Source organism: Podarcis bocagei, assembly GCF_964188305.1.
Source record: "Podarcis bocagei genome assembly, chromosome: 6".
In the NCBI taxonomy this organism is placed as follows: domain Eukaryota; kingdom Metazoa; phylum Chordata; class Lepidosauria; order Squamata; family Lacertidae; genus Podarcis; species Podarcis bocagei.
This window is the reverse complement of record NC_138130.1, coordinates 94,526,555-94,542,128: the sequence shown is the minus strand read 5'-3', so window position 1 is coordinate 94,542,128 and position 15,574 is coordinate 94,526,555. Positions and strand designations below refer to the sequence as shown.

Sequence of the window (15,574 nt, the reverse complement as noted above, 5' to 3'; positions counted from 1 at the left end):
CCTGTACTAGTGGCACACAAACTAGAAGCAAACTGTGGCATTGTTCCCTGGATGCCACGCTCTTTGAGTGAGCTGATTTCCCCCACTGAGAGCAGCAAGACCATTGCAATACAGAACGTGTTCTGGTAGGCCTGGGGAGAGGCATTGTATCATATCATATCATATATCATATCACATATCATATCATATTATTATTCATTTAACAAAATTTGTATGCTGCCTGATCATAGCAAAGCCTCTTAAGTGACTTACAAGAGAGATTGAAATTAGCACTGAAAGCAGTTAACAACTGTAATTAAAACCATTAATTGAATAGAACGTTGACTCTAAGGCGGTAGTCTTCCAAGTAAAGGCTAGCAGCAAATGAAGCTGTCTGATACCTGGTCAGACAGTTTGTCAATAGATCTACTCAAACTCTCTTTCGCATCACCTGCTGCTTGAACATTTTTAACTGGAGGTACTGGGGGACTGAACCTGAGACATTCTGCAACTGAAGCATGTGTTTGATGACTTAGCTGTGATCCCTCCTTCACAAACTGGAGGTATCAAAATGACACTACATCCCCATGTCACGCTAGTGCCTTTTATTTACTGCAGGATGAAATGGTTTTGTCCCTCGGGTCTTCACAACTTTGGCCCCTGTATAATACTGATGCATCTTAAATCCAATGTATCAAAATTTGTTGCAATGCCACCGAAGAATTTGTTTTAAATTTTGCCTCCTAAGAATTGCATTCACTGGTGACTAAACTTGAGCGTGACGTGGAAATTGGCATATAAAAGCAATCCTGACCAGGCCTCTTAATACATATTGCTTAAAAGGTTTATTACTATTATTTTTATTGTCATTTAAAAAAGCACCACCTCACTCAAATTAGAATGGTGAGGCCTCATTTCCTGATGGGCGGGTTTCTTTGTTTCTCGCTTATTCTCTTACCTTACTCAAGAGTAAATTGCATCAGTACCCTGCATTTCTTTCTTTTCCCTTCATATTTTGTGCTGAAAGAATACAGGAGGTCCCCCTCCCTCTCTCTCTCTTTTTTAAAAAAACCCCAGCACTGAGGTGCTCTGCCTGTTAGTGATATCCAAAACAGCTGTTCCACGATAAACCCAGGACAGCTGCATGACAGTGTGTGAAAAACACACCAAAAAACCCAGCAGCCTCATGTTGCTAAAACTTGAGCTCGCATTTGCCACGTTTTCTGCAGGGCAGCAATTTAGAGACATTAAAATTCCTTGGCGTTACTTATTAAAAAGTACATGCCTTAGGCAGATAGAAATACAATTAGAAAACATGTAAGTGTTTCTGTTCATTGCTGAACAGAAACCTTTCACAACAGTCTATTTTGAAACCAGGCATGATGCTAACTCAGGCCGAAACCTGTGCAGTGGGATTTTTGAAGGCCCTGTGAAATATCTCTGTGCCTTTGGTGGGGAAGGGTCAGCATCCTGCAATTTGGAAGGTAGCCTGGAGCACCAGATTTGACAAGCGGGCAAATTATTTTATTTATCCAATTCGTATACCACCCTTCATCTGTAGATCTCAAGGTATCTGGGAGAACCTCCTGGCTTTCCTTGGTGACAAGTTGCTGTGACTAAGGAAATGCAGAAGAAATTAGAGAAATGTTTGTTGGCATAGAATTGGCTGCTTGATTTCCAATGACCAGGAATATTCTGGCCAGTGTGGTGGTAGCATCCTGACCACAACTGCCTGTAGTTCACACCTCAAAGCACAGTGTCATAGGAATTAAGGACTTGGTGTTTGATGTATAGAGTCCCATGGTACCTATACACCCAAGTAGCCCCCTGTTTTTTCACAGTTGTCAATTTTTTAAACAAAACGTTACACCTAGATGTGTGTGCCGTTTATTGATTGTAGTTTTATAATTCACAGTTTTTATGAGATCTGGAATGAGGTTTAAGAACTCTTCGTTAAATAACACCTGGAGTTGAAAGTACTGGAAGACACTTAGCACCAAGTGAAATCATCTTCCTTTAAGTAATTAATTGTAATTTCTCCTTTAATTAGCCGTCCTGCCCTTTCAATATTGACAGATAACTGGAGCTTATTACTGGATTAGAGTAGACAGGAATATTGAGCAAGGGTTAGGAGGTTAGTTTTCAGGGAGAGCTGTTAATATTTATTTATTTTTAATTTGTGAAAACTTAAAATTAAGTTACACAGGAAGTAACAGGACAAAAACTACAAATACTTTTAAGCTTAGTCATAACAAATGACTTAAAATTTGGTTAGGAGCTATCAATAACTAATTAAATGTTAGTTAAACAAGCAAATTACGTTGTGCATTCCAGTTTTCATTTGCGTGGAACTATATGACTGATATGAATAGGGGGAAAAACTATGTAGCACTCCTAGAAAATCTAGTTGCTTTGCAGCAAGTTTTGCACCTCTGCCTCAGCTCGATGTTCAGAAATGAATTTTTGATTTTCCACTTTGAAGTTATCAGCAACATTTGGTGCTTTTATGCATGCGATTTGCTGATGTGTGAAATCCAGGTTGTTTAATGAGCATCTAATAAAAACAGCGTAGGGAAAGTAAATGATATAAAAAGAACTCGTCAAACATATATCACTCATTCGAGATACTTTTAGTCTTTCGGCTGGATGTAGTTATTTGTACAGCTGGAAGATTTCAAGCTCTATATGTTGCAGAACTCCGCTTGTTGACCTTCTGACATCAATCAACTATGAATGGGTCATGGCAAGGCAAAAAAAAACTGGAGTAGAATTCCAACAGAGTGCAGGTTAATTTACAGCTCTGGTTTCCACTGAACACACAGTTATAGTTTTATATGGTATGAAATCTATTTGTTTTTAAAAATAACTATCAACGTTTCTTGTCCTTTTTTGGCTGTGAGATATCACTTTAGCTTGTTTCGTGGGTGTGTGGGATATTTGGATTTTTATCTTTAGAGCTTAGCGCTACAACACTATTTAGATACAAAAGGGATTTCTGTGTAGAGTGTGAGATAGGAAATCTTTTTCAGCCTCTTTAGGTGATGCCTAATCTCTGTATCGTAGACTGCATTCACTTTTGCTCTTTTCCTACAGAACCTAGGTAGCACCACTGTCAGGGAAGGTGTGGAGAGATGCTTAAAAATGAAGGAGGTGCTGTAGCATCCCTGCTTAAAAACATGCCCCTGATAAAAAGCAAGAAGCATCACCATAGTTCAGGGAAACATCTTAGCCAGGCAGAAACACCCAAGAAAGGACTGGAGCAGAGCCAGTTAGGCAATATGGCCAGGACACAGAGGACTTGATCTGGGGAGGCTGTCCTGGCCAATTAGCAAAACTGCCCTTTGACCACTGTCCGTAAGTGTCATATTGCTACCAAAAGTGCATACCACTCTCAATATTACAACCCTGTGCAAGAGGATTGGATTTTGTCTCTGGCCACCTTCACACCATACATTTAGAGCACTATCACACCACTTTAAAGCAGTCAGCATACGCGCTGCCGGGGTGCCGGGGAGGGGGGAACCAAAAGTTGTTGACTTTTTTTGGGGGGGGGATCGCTCACCTGTAACAACAGTGCAGTGGAAAATACTGCATTTAACGGAGTAACAGAGTGGAAGAGGAGGGGCTTTTGCTCCATTGCTTTCCACTGCTGCCGATTGAGAGGGACTGGTATACAGTAGGTATCCATTTGGTGCCCAGGTGCCCCACACCCCTTGCACCCTGGGTAAAGACAGCCCTGGCAGTCAGGGTTCCCCACACCCAAAGAATTCTGGAAACAGAGGTTTCTTAAGGGTGCTGAGAGTGGCTGCGAGACCCCATTTCTGCCCCAGAGCCACAATTCACAGAGCTCTTTGGGAAGAGGGCTTGACAATTAAACCATTCTGGGAATTGTAGCTCTGGAAGGGGCTAATAAGCTCCTAATAGCTCTCAGCACCCTTAAGAAACTACAGCTCCCAGAATTCTTTGAAGGAAGCTATGACTGATTAAAGTGGTATCGCAGCGCTTTAAATGTATGGTATGAATGTGGCTTCTGCGTCCCTGAAATTGTCCACTTTTTAGTCACTGAAAAATGTCTTCAGTGAAACTTCCTGCCAGTTTCATCTAACTAGAAGTAAAATGTAAAGGTAAAGTAGCAATTTATCTGGTAGAAGATTAAGCCTTAAAAAAACAACTCCTACAGCAAGGTTACCTTCAGGATTGTGCTGATCTGTACAATGCATTGTACTTAATGTTCAAGCCAAGCTCCCTAGTGAGAAGAGTTTGTTTTGTGGAGTTGGCAAACATTAAAGGTTAAGTTTCAGAACGTTATTGTACCTGCAGGTGACCTAGACTTTTGCAAAGGTGCTTTTAAATTTCATCTTCTTTGTCATGAAGTATAGAAACAATACTAATAGTCTGAGTGGGTTTTTTAAAAAAAAATCTGAAAAAACGAACAGAGGCTATTTTTGTGAGGGAGAAAAAACCCAGTGGAGCAAGCTTAGTTTGAATCCAGCCTTTAATCACATGCTCCCAAGTTGGCTGTTAATGATCAAAAAGGCCTTGTAGCAATTTGAACTGCTGCCAGCATCACCCACTGCTGGAAAAATAAAATAATTAACTTAAACCAACATGCTGAGATGCAATTGTGGCCGCATATTTGTGCTGAAATTATGCATGGATCTTTGCCAGAAGGTAGCAATGGAAGCACGTGGAGAAAACGGCAGGGAGTTGCAAGCAGTGTTTATATATGTGCAATTGTAGTTAACTGTTGAAATAATTGTATGTCAGCCCATAGTCTGGATGCTTCTGTAGACTTGCTAGTTGTCGCTCGGCCCAAATCCTGATGAATGCCTCCAATGTACATTAATGGTTGGGGAAGGGAACAGGACTTGGAGAATTCCAGCCTCTTTAGGTTTAACTTAAGGTTATGAGACGTTCCCGGGGACTGTCCCCAGATTTACAAATCAGTCCCCTGACAAAATCCATTGAAGTTGAAAAGTGTCCCCGGATTCATTGAAAAAAAATTCTGGTAACCTTAGTTTTACTTGCATGTCTGTCAGGGACATGCAGGAGATATATCCTAAGCTTTCTTCTTTACAAGCAACCAGCACAATACTTGTCTTCCCTGCCCACCCCAACTGAAAGATAGAACATGAAAAAGGAAAGAGAAAATAAGAATCAATGGAGAAAGATACAGGAAGGAAGAAAAGACAGGAAATTTGGGGAAGTGAAAAAGACAGCGAGGGAGCAAGAAAAATCGATGTGCCTTGAAAAGAATGGGGGAGTAAAGGGACACCCCCACAGTCGTTTGGGGAGAGATATTATTCCTTATCCTTATCTTGTAGTTTGGTACCGAGGTTCCATCCCACCATAAAGCCGAGCCCCAACCCCAAATTATAATTTTTGTGACCAGGATTTTCTCTCTCTTACAAAGTGGCTGTTACCCCTGCAAAAGATGCTAAAGTTTCTGTTTTTATTTACTGTTATGTTATGTTATGGTATGTTATGTTATGGTATGGTATGGTATGGTATGGTATGGTATGGTATGGTATGGTATGGTATACTAAGGGTTAATGCGGGATTTTCACAAAATGGCTGCTTGAAAACTCTATACAGGCAACTCCCCATTTACACGGGAGTGTGCTCCAAGGCCCCACATGGGTCAGCATAAGCCTGCCCTGCCCTCTTCCGGTGCCAAAAATGGCACATGTGTGCTATATGCACAAATGGGAAGTTGCTTGTACTTATTTCTTCTGACTCGTATATTATTCACAATGCTTTCTAGAATTCAGTCCAGGACGCCAACTTACTAATATCTGTATATCTGCCCAGTTTGTCTGGTGACTTTGTACTTCTTGGCCACTTTAGTAAGTCTGTAAACTCGCCTTCTTCCTGTTGGGCCTAGCAGAGGAAGGAGGCCTCGTCTCAGCCTGGGAGATGCTCCCTTCTGTTGACCTGACTTTTCTAGAAGTTTAGCCATTGGGATGTGAGTTAGCTGTGCTCCCTGCATTGCTGGAGGTTGGACAACCCTTGGGTTCCCTTCCAACCCTACGACTCTACGAATCTTTGAGTCTTTTTCAAGGATCAGTTCTCCAGGACAGGCGAAGGACAAAACTAAGACTAGCAAACAGGAACAAAGCTCCAGGAATCCTGGGAATGGCAGTAGGACACAGCAGAGACCCATCCTGCGCTGTTATACACGAGAAAAGAAAACAGTAGGGTGGGAGAAGGAAGGACAAGGAGTTGAAAGGAGAGTCAGCAGCTTGTCCTGTGATCTGCTAAGCTGCCTGTTGAAAGAGAGAGAACGAACTGTGCTCCCAAGCCAAAGTTCTGCTGAAGGTTGAACAGGAAGGAGTCCCTTCAAGGCCAGAGGAGAACTGTAGCTGCTGGAGGCATTTTTTGGACCACAGGCTGCTGAAACTAACACTACTTTGCTTTTGGCAGAAGTTCAGTGCTGGCTAGGACAAGGACAAAGTTTGTGTCCGTAGGGATGTTTAAAGAGAGACAGAGGGTGGAAATTGCCTGTGCAGCTTTCTTTTAACCCATGTTTCATTCCGTCACTTCAGTTGCTAATCATCTGTATATACCTTCAGCATCAAAGTTCATTTCTCATCTGTTTCTTTTTTAAAAAAAGAAACCACTTAGCACCTTATGAAATCCCATATGACCAACTGTACAAAAACATATTTCACACAGGGGTTTTTTTGACACTCCACAAAACATGTCTAGCTAAACATTAAAATAAATCCCAGAGCATTCTCATTTGTGAAAGCTTTGACAAAAGAATGATTCCACAGAAAATTTAAGCTTTTTTTTTTAAAAAAGGCTTGGAAACCAGAAAGAAAGATTAAGCCATAACAGTATCAAAATGGCAGGCCTCTTTTTTTTGCCATAAAACTTTTTGGACTCCTGCTCTGTAATCTCATTGCTCTAGTATTCCATGCAACGTTCCCAAATCCCTTAGCACTTGGACAGCAGGAGGCAGAAATCTTCAGAATGTTGGAATCAAAGCACGTTGGAAATAAGGGACGCTTGAAGAGACCTCAAACTTGTTAAATTTGAAAACAATAAATAATTTGGCACTCTTATTCTGACCCACTGATCTTTTTTTCCAAAATGATGTGTTTGGGAGAGCTGATCTCACAGAATCAGGTGATCTGAAACAAGTTCATTTCCCTTACAATTGTGCTCTAAGGGAGGATGAAAATTTCATCATTTTATTAATATGCATTATGCAGAGAATTCAGGATAACCATATTGTAGGGGTTCATTTCACTTATACCATCACACTTCAATTATTTTTTAAAAAGAAAATAAAATACAGATAATTCTGAATCCTCACTCCTCTTCCCCCCAGGTTTTTTTTCAAGCTTTTCACAACCCAGAATCAGTGTCTACACACTTCTTGGTAACAACTATTTATAATAATGTTCTTTTTCCTTTTTGTAGGTCCTTTTGTTCTGCATTACAGCTGCCCTGTTTATGTTCTTTTTCAGGTATGTTGTCCTATATTTTTTCATACTTTATGTTAAAGGGTAATTTGAAAAACCTTGGCCGGTTTTTATAACTTCTTCTCCAAATTAAAAAAAGAAGAAGTTTAGATTTATTCCAAAAAACAGGTTTGGTAGTAATTACCTTATGCTGCAAATTTTTAAGCTTCTTGAAATCTTATTCTGCAGCACCATCTGCTAAAAAGGCAGTGGAAGGAGGAGTGTCCTGTAAGGATCCACTTATTCATTTGGGTATAAAGAGAAAAAGATAATGTTTTCATGGACTGCCACCTACTAATGAAATTCTGCAACTGCCTACTATTAGTAGTCTTAAAAACCAGCCAAAATATTCCTAGTACTGGAAAAAGTTGTGATGATGTTGTGAAAAATAAACTTTTCTTGGATTCTCTTTAGGATAATGGCGTCTTACTAATAATTTTTGATTTCTGCCCTAATTACCTTGAGTTATTTTCCATTTGGGGGGTGGGCTAGGAACCCTGACAAGTAAATAAAAGAATTCAGGAGCTAACAAATAAAGTGATAATCAGATTATTTGCATAGCTCAAAATCCACTCTCTCCTCTCACACACAACAGTTGGCTTAAATGTTGGTCATTTTGTTAATGCTGCAAAGTATTTTCCCTGCATGCTACAAACACTAGTTCAGGTCTGGTGGTTCCTGGTGCCATGAAGCATTTGAAATCCTTTTTTGTGGCTGCCTTCCATTTCTGGATATTAAAAAAAAAAATCCATTTCCTTTGCCACTTATTAGATGCTTTGCTAATGAATTAAATCCGATGTAGGCTAGTACAGTGCATGAAATAATACCATAATAATTTTGATAGTCTTTAAGGTGCCACAAGCTTCTTGTTTTTAAGAACTCATTCCTTAACTGGGCTAAAACTTTATGGCCCCCCATAAGTATGGCCATATATGCCTACAATCTTTGTGGCTCATTTCATGTATCTGATGTAAGGACTTCCGCTAGTGTAATGCAGTTTCCCCCCGCTGTCCTCCCCCTGTGCACATCCCAGATTGGCTTTGGGTGTGTGTGTGTCTAGAGAACCCCAAAAACTTGTTACATTGGGCATCCAGAAATGCTTGCGCTGGCAAAAAGCTTGTAACAGCATGGCGTTGACTTCCTCTCTTAGTCTCTAAGGCAGTGTTTCCCAACCTTTTTTGGGCAAAGGCACACTTGTTTCATGGAAAAAATCTCGAGGCACACCACCATGCCAGATGGGGAAAGGTCACTTTTTACTTATGTAAAAAAAAATAAAAAAATAGTAACAGCATAGAAGGTAGAGAAGGTAGGACTCGAACCAGTGGATTCACGTTACAATAAAGATTTTGACTAAACATGGGAAAGAACTTTCTGCTGGTAAGGGCTGTTCAACAGGGGAATGGTCTCCCTCGGGAGGTTTTTCCCTTCTTGGAGGTTTTTAAGCAGAGGTGGGATGTCTGTCTGCCATGGATGCTATGGCTGAGATTCCTGCACTGCAGGGGTTGTACAGTACTGGATAGCCCTGGGGATCCCTTCCAACTCTACGATTCTATTAGGATCCCTTTTATAAAAGAGAGAACTTTAATGGCACGGCCATTATTTATTTCGGCTTCTCCCAACGGGGCCACGAAGGATCAGAAAAGCTGAAGAAGAGACCCTTCCTCAGAGGAGGCGGGAGACCACCGGACCCGCTGAGGAGGGGAATCCGGCCGCCTTTCCCTCCAGAGCTTCGCCTTTTGCCCCGGCCAAGTTGCGCCGAGGGCGCCTTGCGGGCTCTGCGTGGCTTCAGGCGGAGCCTAGGAGCCACTTCCCAGCCTGGAGGGCAGGCTGTGCGCGGACCCCGCCACTCTCGGGGCGCGATCCAGACCCGGCTGCCTTCCACGGCCAGCAGAGGTAGGCCGCCGGCTTCTAACCCGGCGGAACTGGGGCGTCCCGGGCGCAGCGCCGCGCTCCCCGCTCCTCCCGCCCCGCCCCCTTCTCCCGGGTGCCCCCTCCCTCCTTTGTTCTCCGGAGCCCCGCCTCCCCCTCTGCCCCAGCTCGCCTATTGGCTCACGCAGCCGCCACTCAGGTGGGGGCCCGCTTTGGCCCCGCTCCCTGGCCGCCGAGAGAGAGTGGGAGCGTGCGGGGCTGGGCTGGGCGGCCGGGCGTCTCCTTCCCTGCGCTGCTTCGGCCGCGTCTGCAGCCGCCGCGGGACCAGGCGGGAGGCCAGTCATGCCCAGACACTGCCAGCCGCTCGGAAGGAGCCGTCGCTCTGCCGGGCAGTGCCTGCCTGCGCGCCCCTCGCTCCCTGCGCCGAGGATGGCGGGGGCGCCGGGCGCAAGGCAGCGCCGGGGCTGCTGGGCAAGCGGCAGATGCTGATGCAGTTTGGGGAATTCCTGTCACAGGGAGCAAGGCAGAAGCGGATGACGGGGCACGTTCCCCGGGGGAGCGGGGCCGGAGGATTAGCCCGACTCGCCCGCCTCCCTCCCACGGCACACTAGGCAACGTCCGGCGGCACACTAGTGTGCCGCGGAACACCGGTTGGGAAACACTGCTCTAAGGTGCCGTGCCAAAGCACCTTTTGACCCTTGATTCCTCCGTTCCCTAAATTGCTTCATTATGCCTTATATTGGGGACTCTGCTAAAGTAACTACAACTTTCCAGCTCTTAAAGGTTTCTGAAGGAAACGTGGTTACTTCAATTTGTTAGCTGTGACTTTCCCAAATAGCAGCAAAAACTTGGAAACTTCTCTTTTATAATAATTCCAGTCATTAAGTAATTTCCAGTTGCTAGTCAGGAACATACTTGGTTCATATGTTGGGGTGGAGCTGGAGAAATTGTTAGAGGAGGAAGATGGAGGGGAAATGGCTTTTGATACTAGCAGCCATCTCTGTTTTGTTTTTCTGCTGTTACACAGTTGGCGCGGGAGGCCTTCCCAGGTTATCTTAAGTGGGGGGAGGGAAGGAAAATAACTGGCCGATAACTTAATAGAAGGTTCTGAATTTGACCAGTTTCTACAGGGTCTTCTCAATGTTTCCTGTAGTTTTGAGCAAAATCATAAAGTAGGCCTGAACAGAAATTAGAACATGAATGCAAATATTTATTCAATATAATTCATACCTAACTGTTTTTATTCATTTTGTTCCTTGCCGAGAGTCTAAGCCCAAGTATCAATAAATTAACATGTAATACGCACCTCCTAAAGCAAGCTCTTCCTTTATTTATTTTTCATTTTTTTATTAACTTCTATACTGCCCTTCATCCTTGGATCATGGGACAGTTTGCAAGATAAAAACACAAAAATAAACAACATAATAACAATCAAAATAATAACACCTCCCCACAAATAGCTAAAGTGGTATCTCAGGTTAAGAACAGTTTCAGGTTAGGAGCGGACCTCCAGAACGAATTAAGTTCTGGACCTGAGGTACCACTGTACTGCAGTCCTGAGCTGCTTAAGCCTTTATAGGTCAAGGGCAACACTTTGAATTGGGCTCAGAAACCAATTGGCAGCCAGTGCAATCGGGCCACTATCGGTGTAATATGCTCAAACTGTCCACAATACTACAAGCCTCTAAAATGTTAAAAGATATTTTGCTTTCATATTCCAAAAGCTCTGGGGAATCTATTATGTTGCAAGGTTGACAGAAATGGTAGAGAGTTGTGTTGGTCCTTCAGAAAAAATTCAAAAAGCCATAATAGGGTAAGAGATATTAAAGGTAAAGGGACCCCTGACCATTAGGTCCAGTCCAGTCCAAGTCCTAGGCTCTGTGGTTTAACCCACAGGATGAACCAAAATGCCACACAGTTGTGACCAAACTACCAAGTTCTCCAGAATTCTTCTTTAGGATCGTGCTCAAAAGAGAATGGGGTGTGTGCAAAGAAAGGAAAGCCTCAAAGCATTCAGTGAATTTGAATTGCTTCATTTGATGAATAAGCATAGATATTTTCATTTGGATATTGTCAGCATTTCTGTCATGCTGATTTTGAGAAGGGAGAGCAAGCCCCCAAATCTTGGCGACAAAGCTTGTGGCTGGTAAGTCGTTCAAGTAGTTTAAGTTGAACAAATTGCATAAACCTCTTCTAAACCTGCTCATGGGATCTGTGAAGGAGGAAAACAGTCATAATTCTGTCTGCTTTTTCCTTGGCTAGCTTATTTCTCACTTGGCGTCTTTCATGATGATCACATCGTTTTGTGGCTGACCTTTGCTTTATGACAGCTCTTTTCATTGTCTTAACTTGGCTGTGGTGATGCATGCTAAAATCAGGCATTTTACCAAGGCATCTCCCTTAACCAGTCTGTGATCCCGGCAGTCTAGCAAACAGCTTAAATGAGTTTACAACAAATGTGAGCAGAAAATAAATCCAGCAGGCCGTCTTGCTGGCTGTTAGGTTAGATTACTCATTATTTGAAAGCAACAAGATATTCTGCAGTACTAATGTGATCAGTATGAGATGGTTAATTCTCTCCCATTTCCATTTCCCCCCAGTTCTGTATGGGTGATGTCCACCCAAGTCACATCCCACTGAAATGAAAGGTCTCCACCCCACTAATTTCCATATGTCTACCCTGAATATGACAAACATTGCAAAATGTGCTACTTTGCATCGGGAAGAGTGTGTTCATCTTGAAGCCTTATATAGCTCTTGTGACAACATAGTTTTATTTAGTGCTAGTGATGTGTTAGATGCTGTAGAGAACACTGAAAAGGCTCTGTCCTGGTTTTGAAAGTCACTGCGGGCTAAACGATTGCCCACGCAGCGGTATTCTTTTGTGTTCCAGGTGTCTATGTTTGTGTGTGTGTTGATACTGAATGCTCGGCAGCATAAAATAGCTTGTCGTTCGTTAAAAGTGTGGCTTCCAGGCACCCTATGATGCCCTGATTTTTCTGTGATCTCCTTCATTCTTTCTTTAGATTTTCTCCTGTGTCTAAGTTCATCCTTTCCACTGCATTGGAATATGGCCAATGTGTGCCTTTCAAGTTTTCTGTTGTTGTTTTTTTAATTAAAAAAAGAAACAACAAAAAACTACTCAGTAATAGCTGGCTTAGATACCTAGAAGACCAAACAGATAGGTTTACTATCCTATACATGTTTACCTGGCATTCAGCCCCTCTGTGGTCTAATGGGGCTTACTCTTGAGTAGACATGGTTCAGATTGTGCTATAAATGGTTTCTCCAACTTCTGTTGAATGACGGCAGAGTTTCACAAATGATGGTTTTGAAGGCAAAAGCAGGAGTGGTGTTTGGCTTTCATCTACTGCAACATGAAAAATTATGTACTCAAAATTGCTGACTGCATGTTTTGGGCTTCTAGATTGATCAGCTGTTAGAGACATGGTCCACAAGCCCGCTTCATTTTGAGTTCCCAGAAGCCCTTGACTTCTAACGCTGAAGTGCTGAGTGTATTGAGAGCCATTAAAAAATCTGGGTTGGATAGCAAGGTCTCTGTTGGCCTTAAATATTTGGCTGCCCCAAAGGTTTACTTTCCAAAATCCAAGTAAAGATATTGCCAGTTTCATTCAGAACTAAATCCTTGCCAGTTCCTTTAATGTTGATTTCTGTAGATCATTTTAAAATGTAACGATCTGGTGCAGAACTGCATTCCTTTTACATGTGTTAAAAACTACTGCGATAATTGTCTAGAGCATTTTTTACTTGTCCCTGCCTTTTTACCAAATCAAATTTGAATCAGTAGATATGGAGGTGAATATTAAGGAGAAGTGTCTATTACTTTATCCATGTATATTCTTGAACTCACTTTAAGGGAGAGTTCACAAATTTCCAAAAATTCCTCCTTCCATATGTTGCCAGTGCTATGCTCTTTTGTAAACAAAAATAAATAAAAGGAGGGAGTTAAGTTAGTTTGTTAAATAAAAGGATTCTCATAATATATGCAGTATTTTCTACTTTAGGTTTTTTTGTCTCTTACGCATTTTACTGTTCTTTTATATAGTCAAAGAATACAAAATTAACTAGGTTGATGTTAAAATATTTACCTCATACAGTGGTAAAAATCCATATAGAGTAGGCCAAACCTTTTGTTCTGTTCTTGACACATACCTAAATGCCAGCTTACTGAAACATACCTTTAAGAAAATCCAGCAATTTTCTTGATGTTATATGGGCAACGGCTTAGATTGGTTGCTATGGTAGTTAATCCTTACTGGTGATTCACAATGGACATGTCTTAATTCATCTGTTCTAAACTTTGGAAAGGAAAGTGTAAAGCTAGGCTTGCAAGCAGAAACTAGTTATTAAGGATGCAAGAGGTTTCTGTCCATTTATTTCAACAAAAAAAGAAGAGAATGAAACTGGCACCCTGATACATACATTTTATACCCCCCCTTTTCTATGCAAACAAGTCACCAAGATTTCAGTTTAATTTTGCTCCTATATTTGAATGCATCTCAGTTACAGCTCAAGACAAGTCTCCTAAACTTGTACAAAAGGAGTCCTATTAACGTCAGTGATTGTCTGCAAGATCAAAGTCCAAGTCCACTTCTGAAGAGATGAGTGCGAGAAATCCCACAAAATAATGTGTGCCAATTTAGCTACCATTTTTGTTTGGCCTCATTTGTTCTCTGTATTGTGAGAACTCTTTGAAATCTTAATGGAACTTGAGATAGAAGGTATTCTATTTGCTGCATAAATTTATTTGCAGCACTAGGGGTTTTTTTTTGGGGGGGAACGATGATTAGTGAAATATGACCCCAATGCCATTTAGGTAGTGCCTTATAACCTGTGATTCAGGTAATGCAATCTTTTCTCCTCCTTTGTTCCCAGAACAGAATACCCAGACAGCCATCCGTTAGCCCGGACATTCAGCAACGTTTTTCTTTTTGCCCTGAACACCCAAGCTTGTGGAAAATAAAAAGAAAACCATATGTGTTCAAATTCCACTTCCTCCAACATTTGCATGTTGATCATCTAGGGCAGGGCTCAGTAGCCGAAGGCCCATGGGCCAGAAGCTGCCCATGGAGGTTGTTTGACTGGCCCATGAGCCGCCCCCAAACCAAGTTGCCTGCTTGCACGCTGCGTTAAACCGGCACAGCGCAGCGACTTGCTTTTGTGGTGCTGAAAATTGCGCCTGTGCATGTGCAGACGCCCAAAATCACATCTGCACATGTGCAGATGCCCAAAATTGCATCCATGGAGGGATCTCTGTGGGACTGATCTGGCCCAGGCAAGATAAACCTTGCTGACCCCGATCTAGGGTATCTCTTCCGTGGGGCCAGCATGGCAGTTAAATAGGGGGCTGAAACAGGGTTAGAAAGAGGGTAGGGTTGGGCCCTTCCTGGAGATTTTTGGGGAAATATTGGTGTGAGTGTTTTTGTGAATTAAAGAAAACCTCATTTTTAAATAAAGCCAAATGGGAGGAAAGATTGCTGGGCAGTTGAAGGATTCTGATAGCAAACAATGGCGGATTGTGGCCTTGCACAAAGGTAACAGAGCTGGTGGGACACAGAATGCAAGGAAAGTGTCATCCATGTGATTCGTTCTTATTTGATAATATAATACATTTTGCAAAGTTTTAAAGGAAAATAGACAACATTATAGACCAGTGTTTCCCAACCACTGTTCCGCGGCACACTAGTGTGCCGCGAGATGTTGCCTGGTGTGCCGCGAGATGTTGCCTGGAGGGAGGCGGGCGAGTCGGGTGGCGAGAGGCGGGGCGGCGGCGGCGAGGAGAGGCCGCCCAGCGCGGGGCTCTCGCCGTCTGCCTGCCTGGCTGCCTGCGAGCTCGGCGGGCAGCGCCTCCGTCCGCAGCGCCCGCCTCGCGGCTCTCATTCCCTGCCCCTGCCAAAGCTCACCCAGCCAAGCCGCGCTCTCCTTCCTGCCTCGCTTTGCTGCCTCCTCCCCCCCCCCACCCCCAAAGCTTGGAGGTTCCCCGGCAAGGGGGAGGGAAAAAATTTGAAACTTACACTTTCGTGCGTCCCTCCCGGCGTGACGCTGCGCGCTGACGTCACGGGGCTGTAATGGTGGTGTAACTCGAGATTTTTTTCATCAAACAAGTGTGCCTTTGCCCAAAAAACGTTGGGAAACACTGTTATAGACTATATCCAGCTCGGTTTCACTCAGATCCATTGAAATGAATGGACCTAAGTTAGTCATGTCCATCAATTTCAGTGGGTCTTCTCTAGGTA

The 15,574-nt window shown here is 43.0% G+C and overlaps 1 protein-coding gene across 1 annotated transcript in view; it reads left to right on the top strand.

The window, feature by feature from the left end:
* Nucleotides 1–15,574, top strand: part of TMEM135 (transmembrane protein 135) — a 163,296-nt gene that overhangs the window by 97,158 nt on the left and 50,564 nt on the right. Inside the window, exon 6 of the mRNA XM_081197412.1 lies at nt 7,408–7,454. Within this exon, the coding sequence (XP_081053538.1) occupies nt 7,408–7,454 (47 nt within the window). The remainder of the gene's footprint in view (nt 1–7,407; nt 7,455–15,574) is intronic.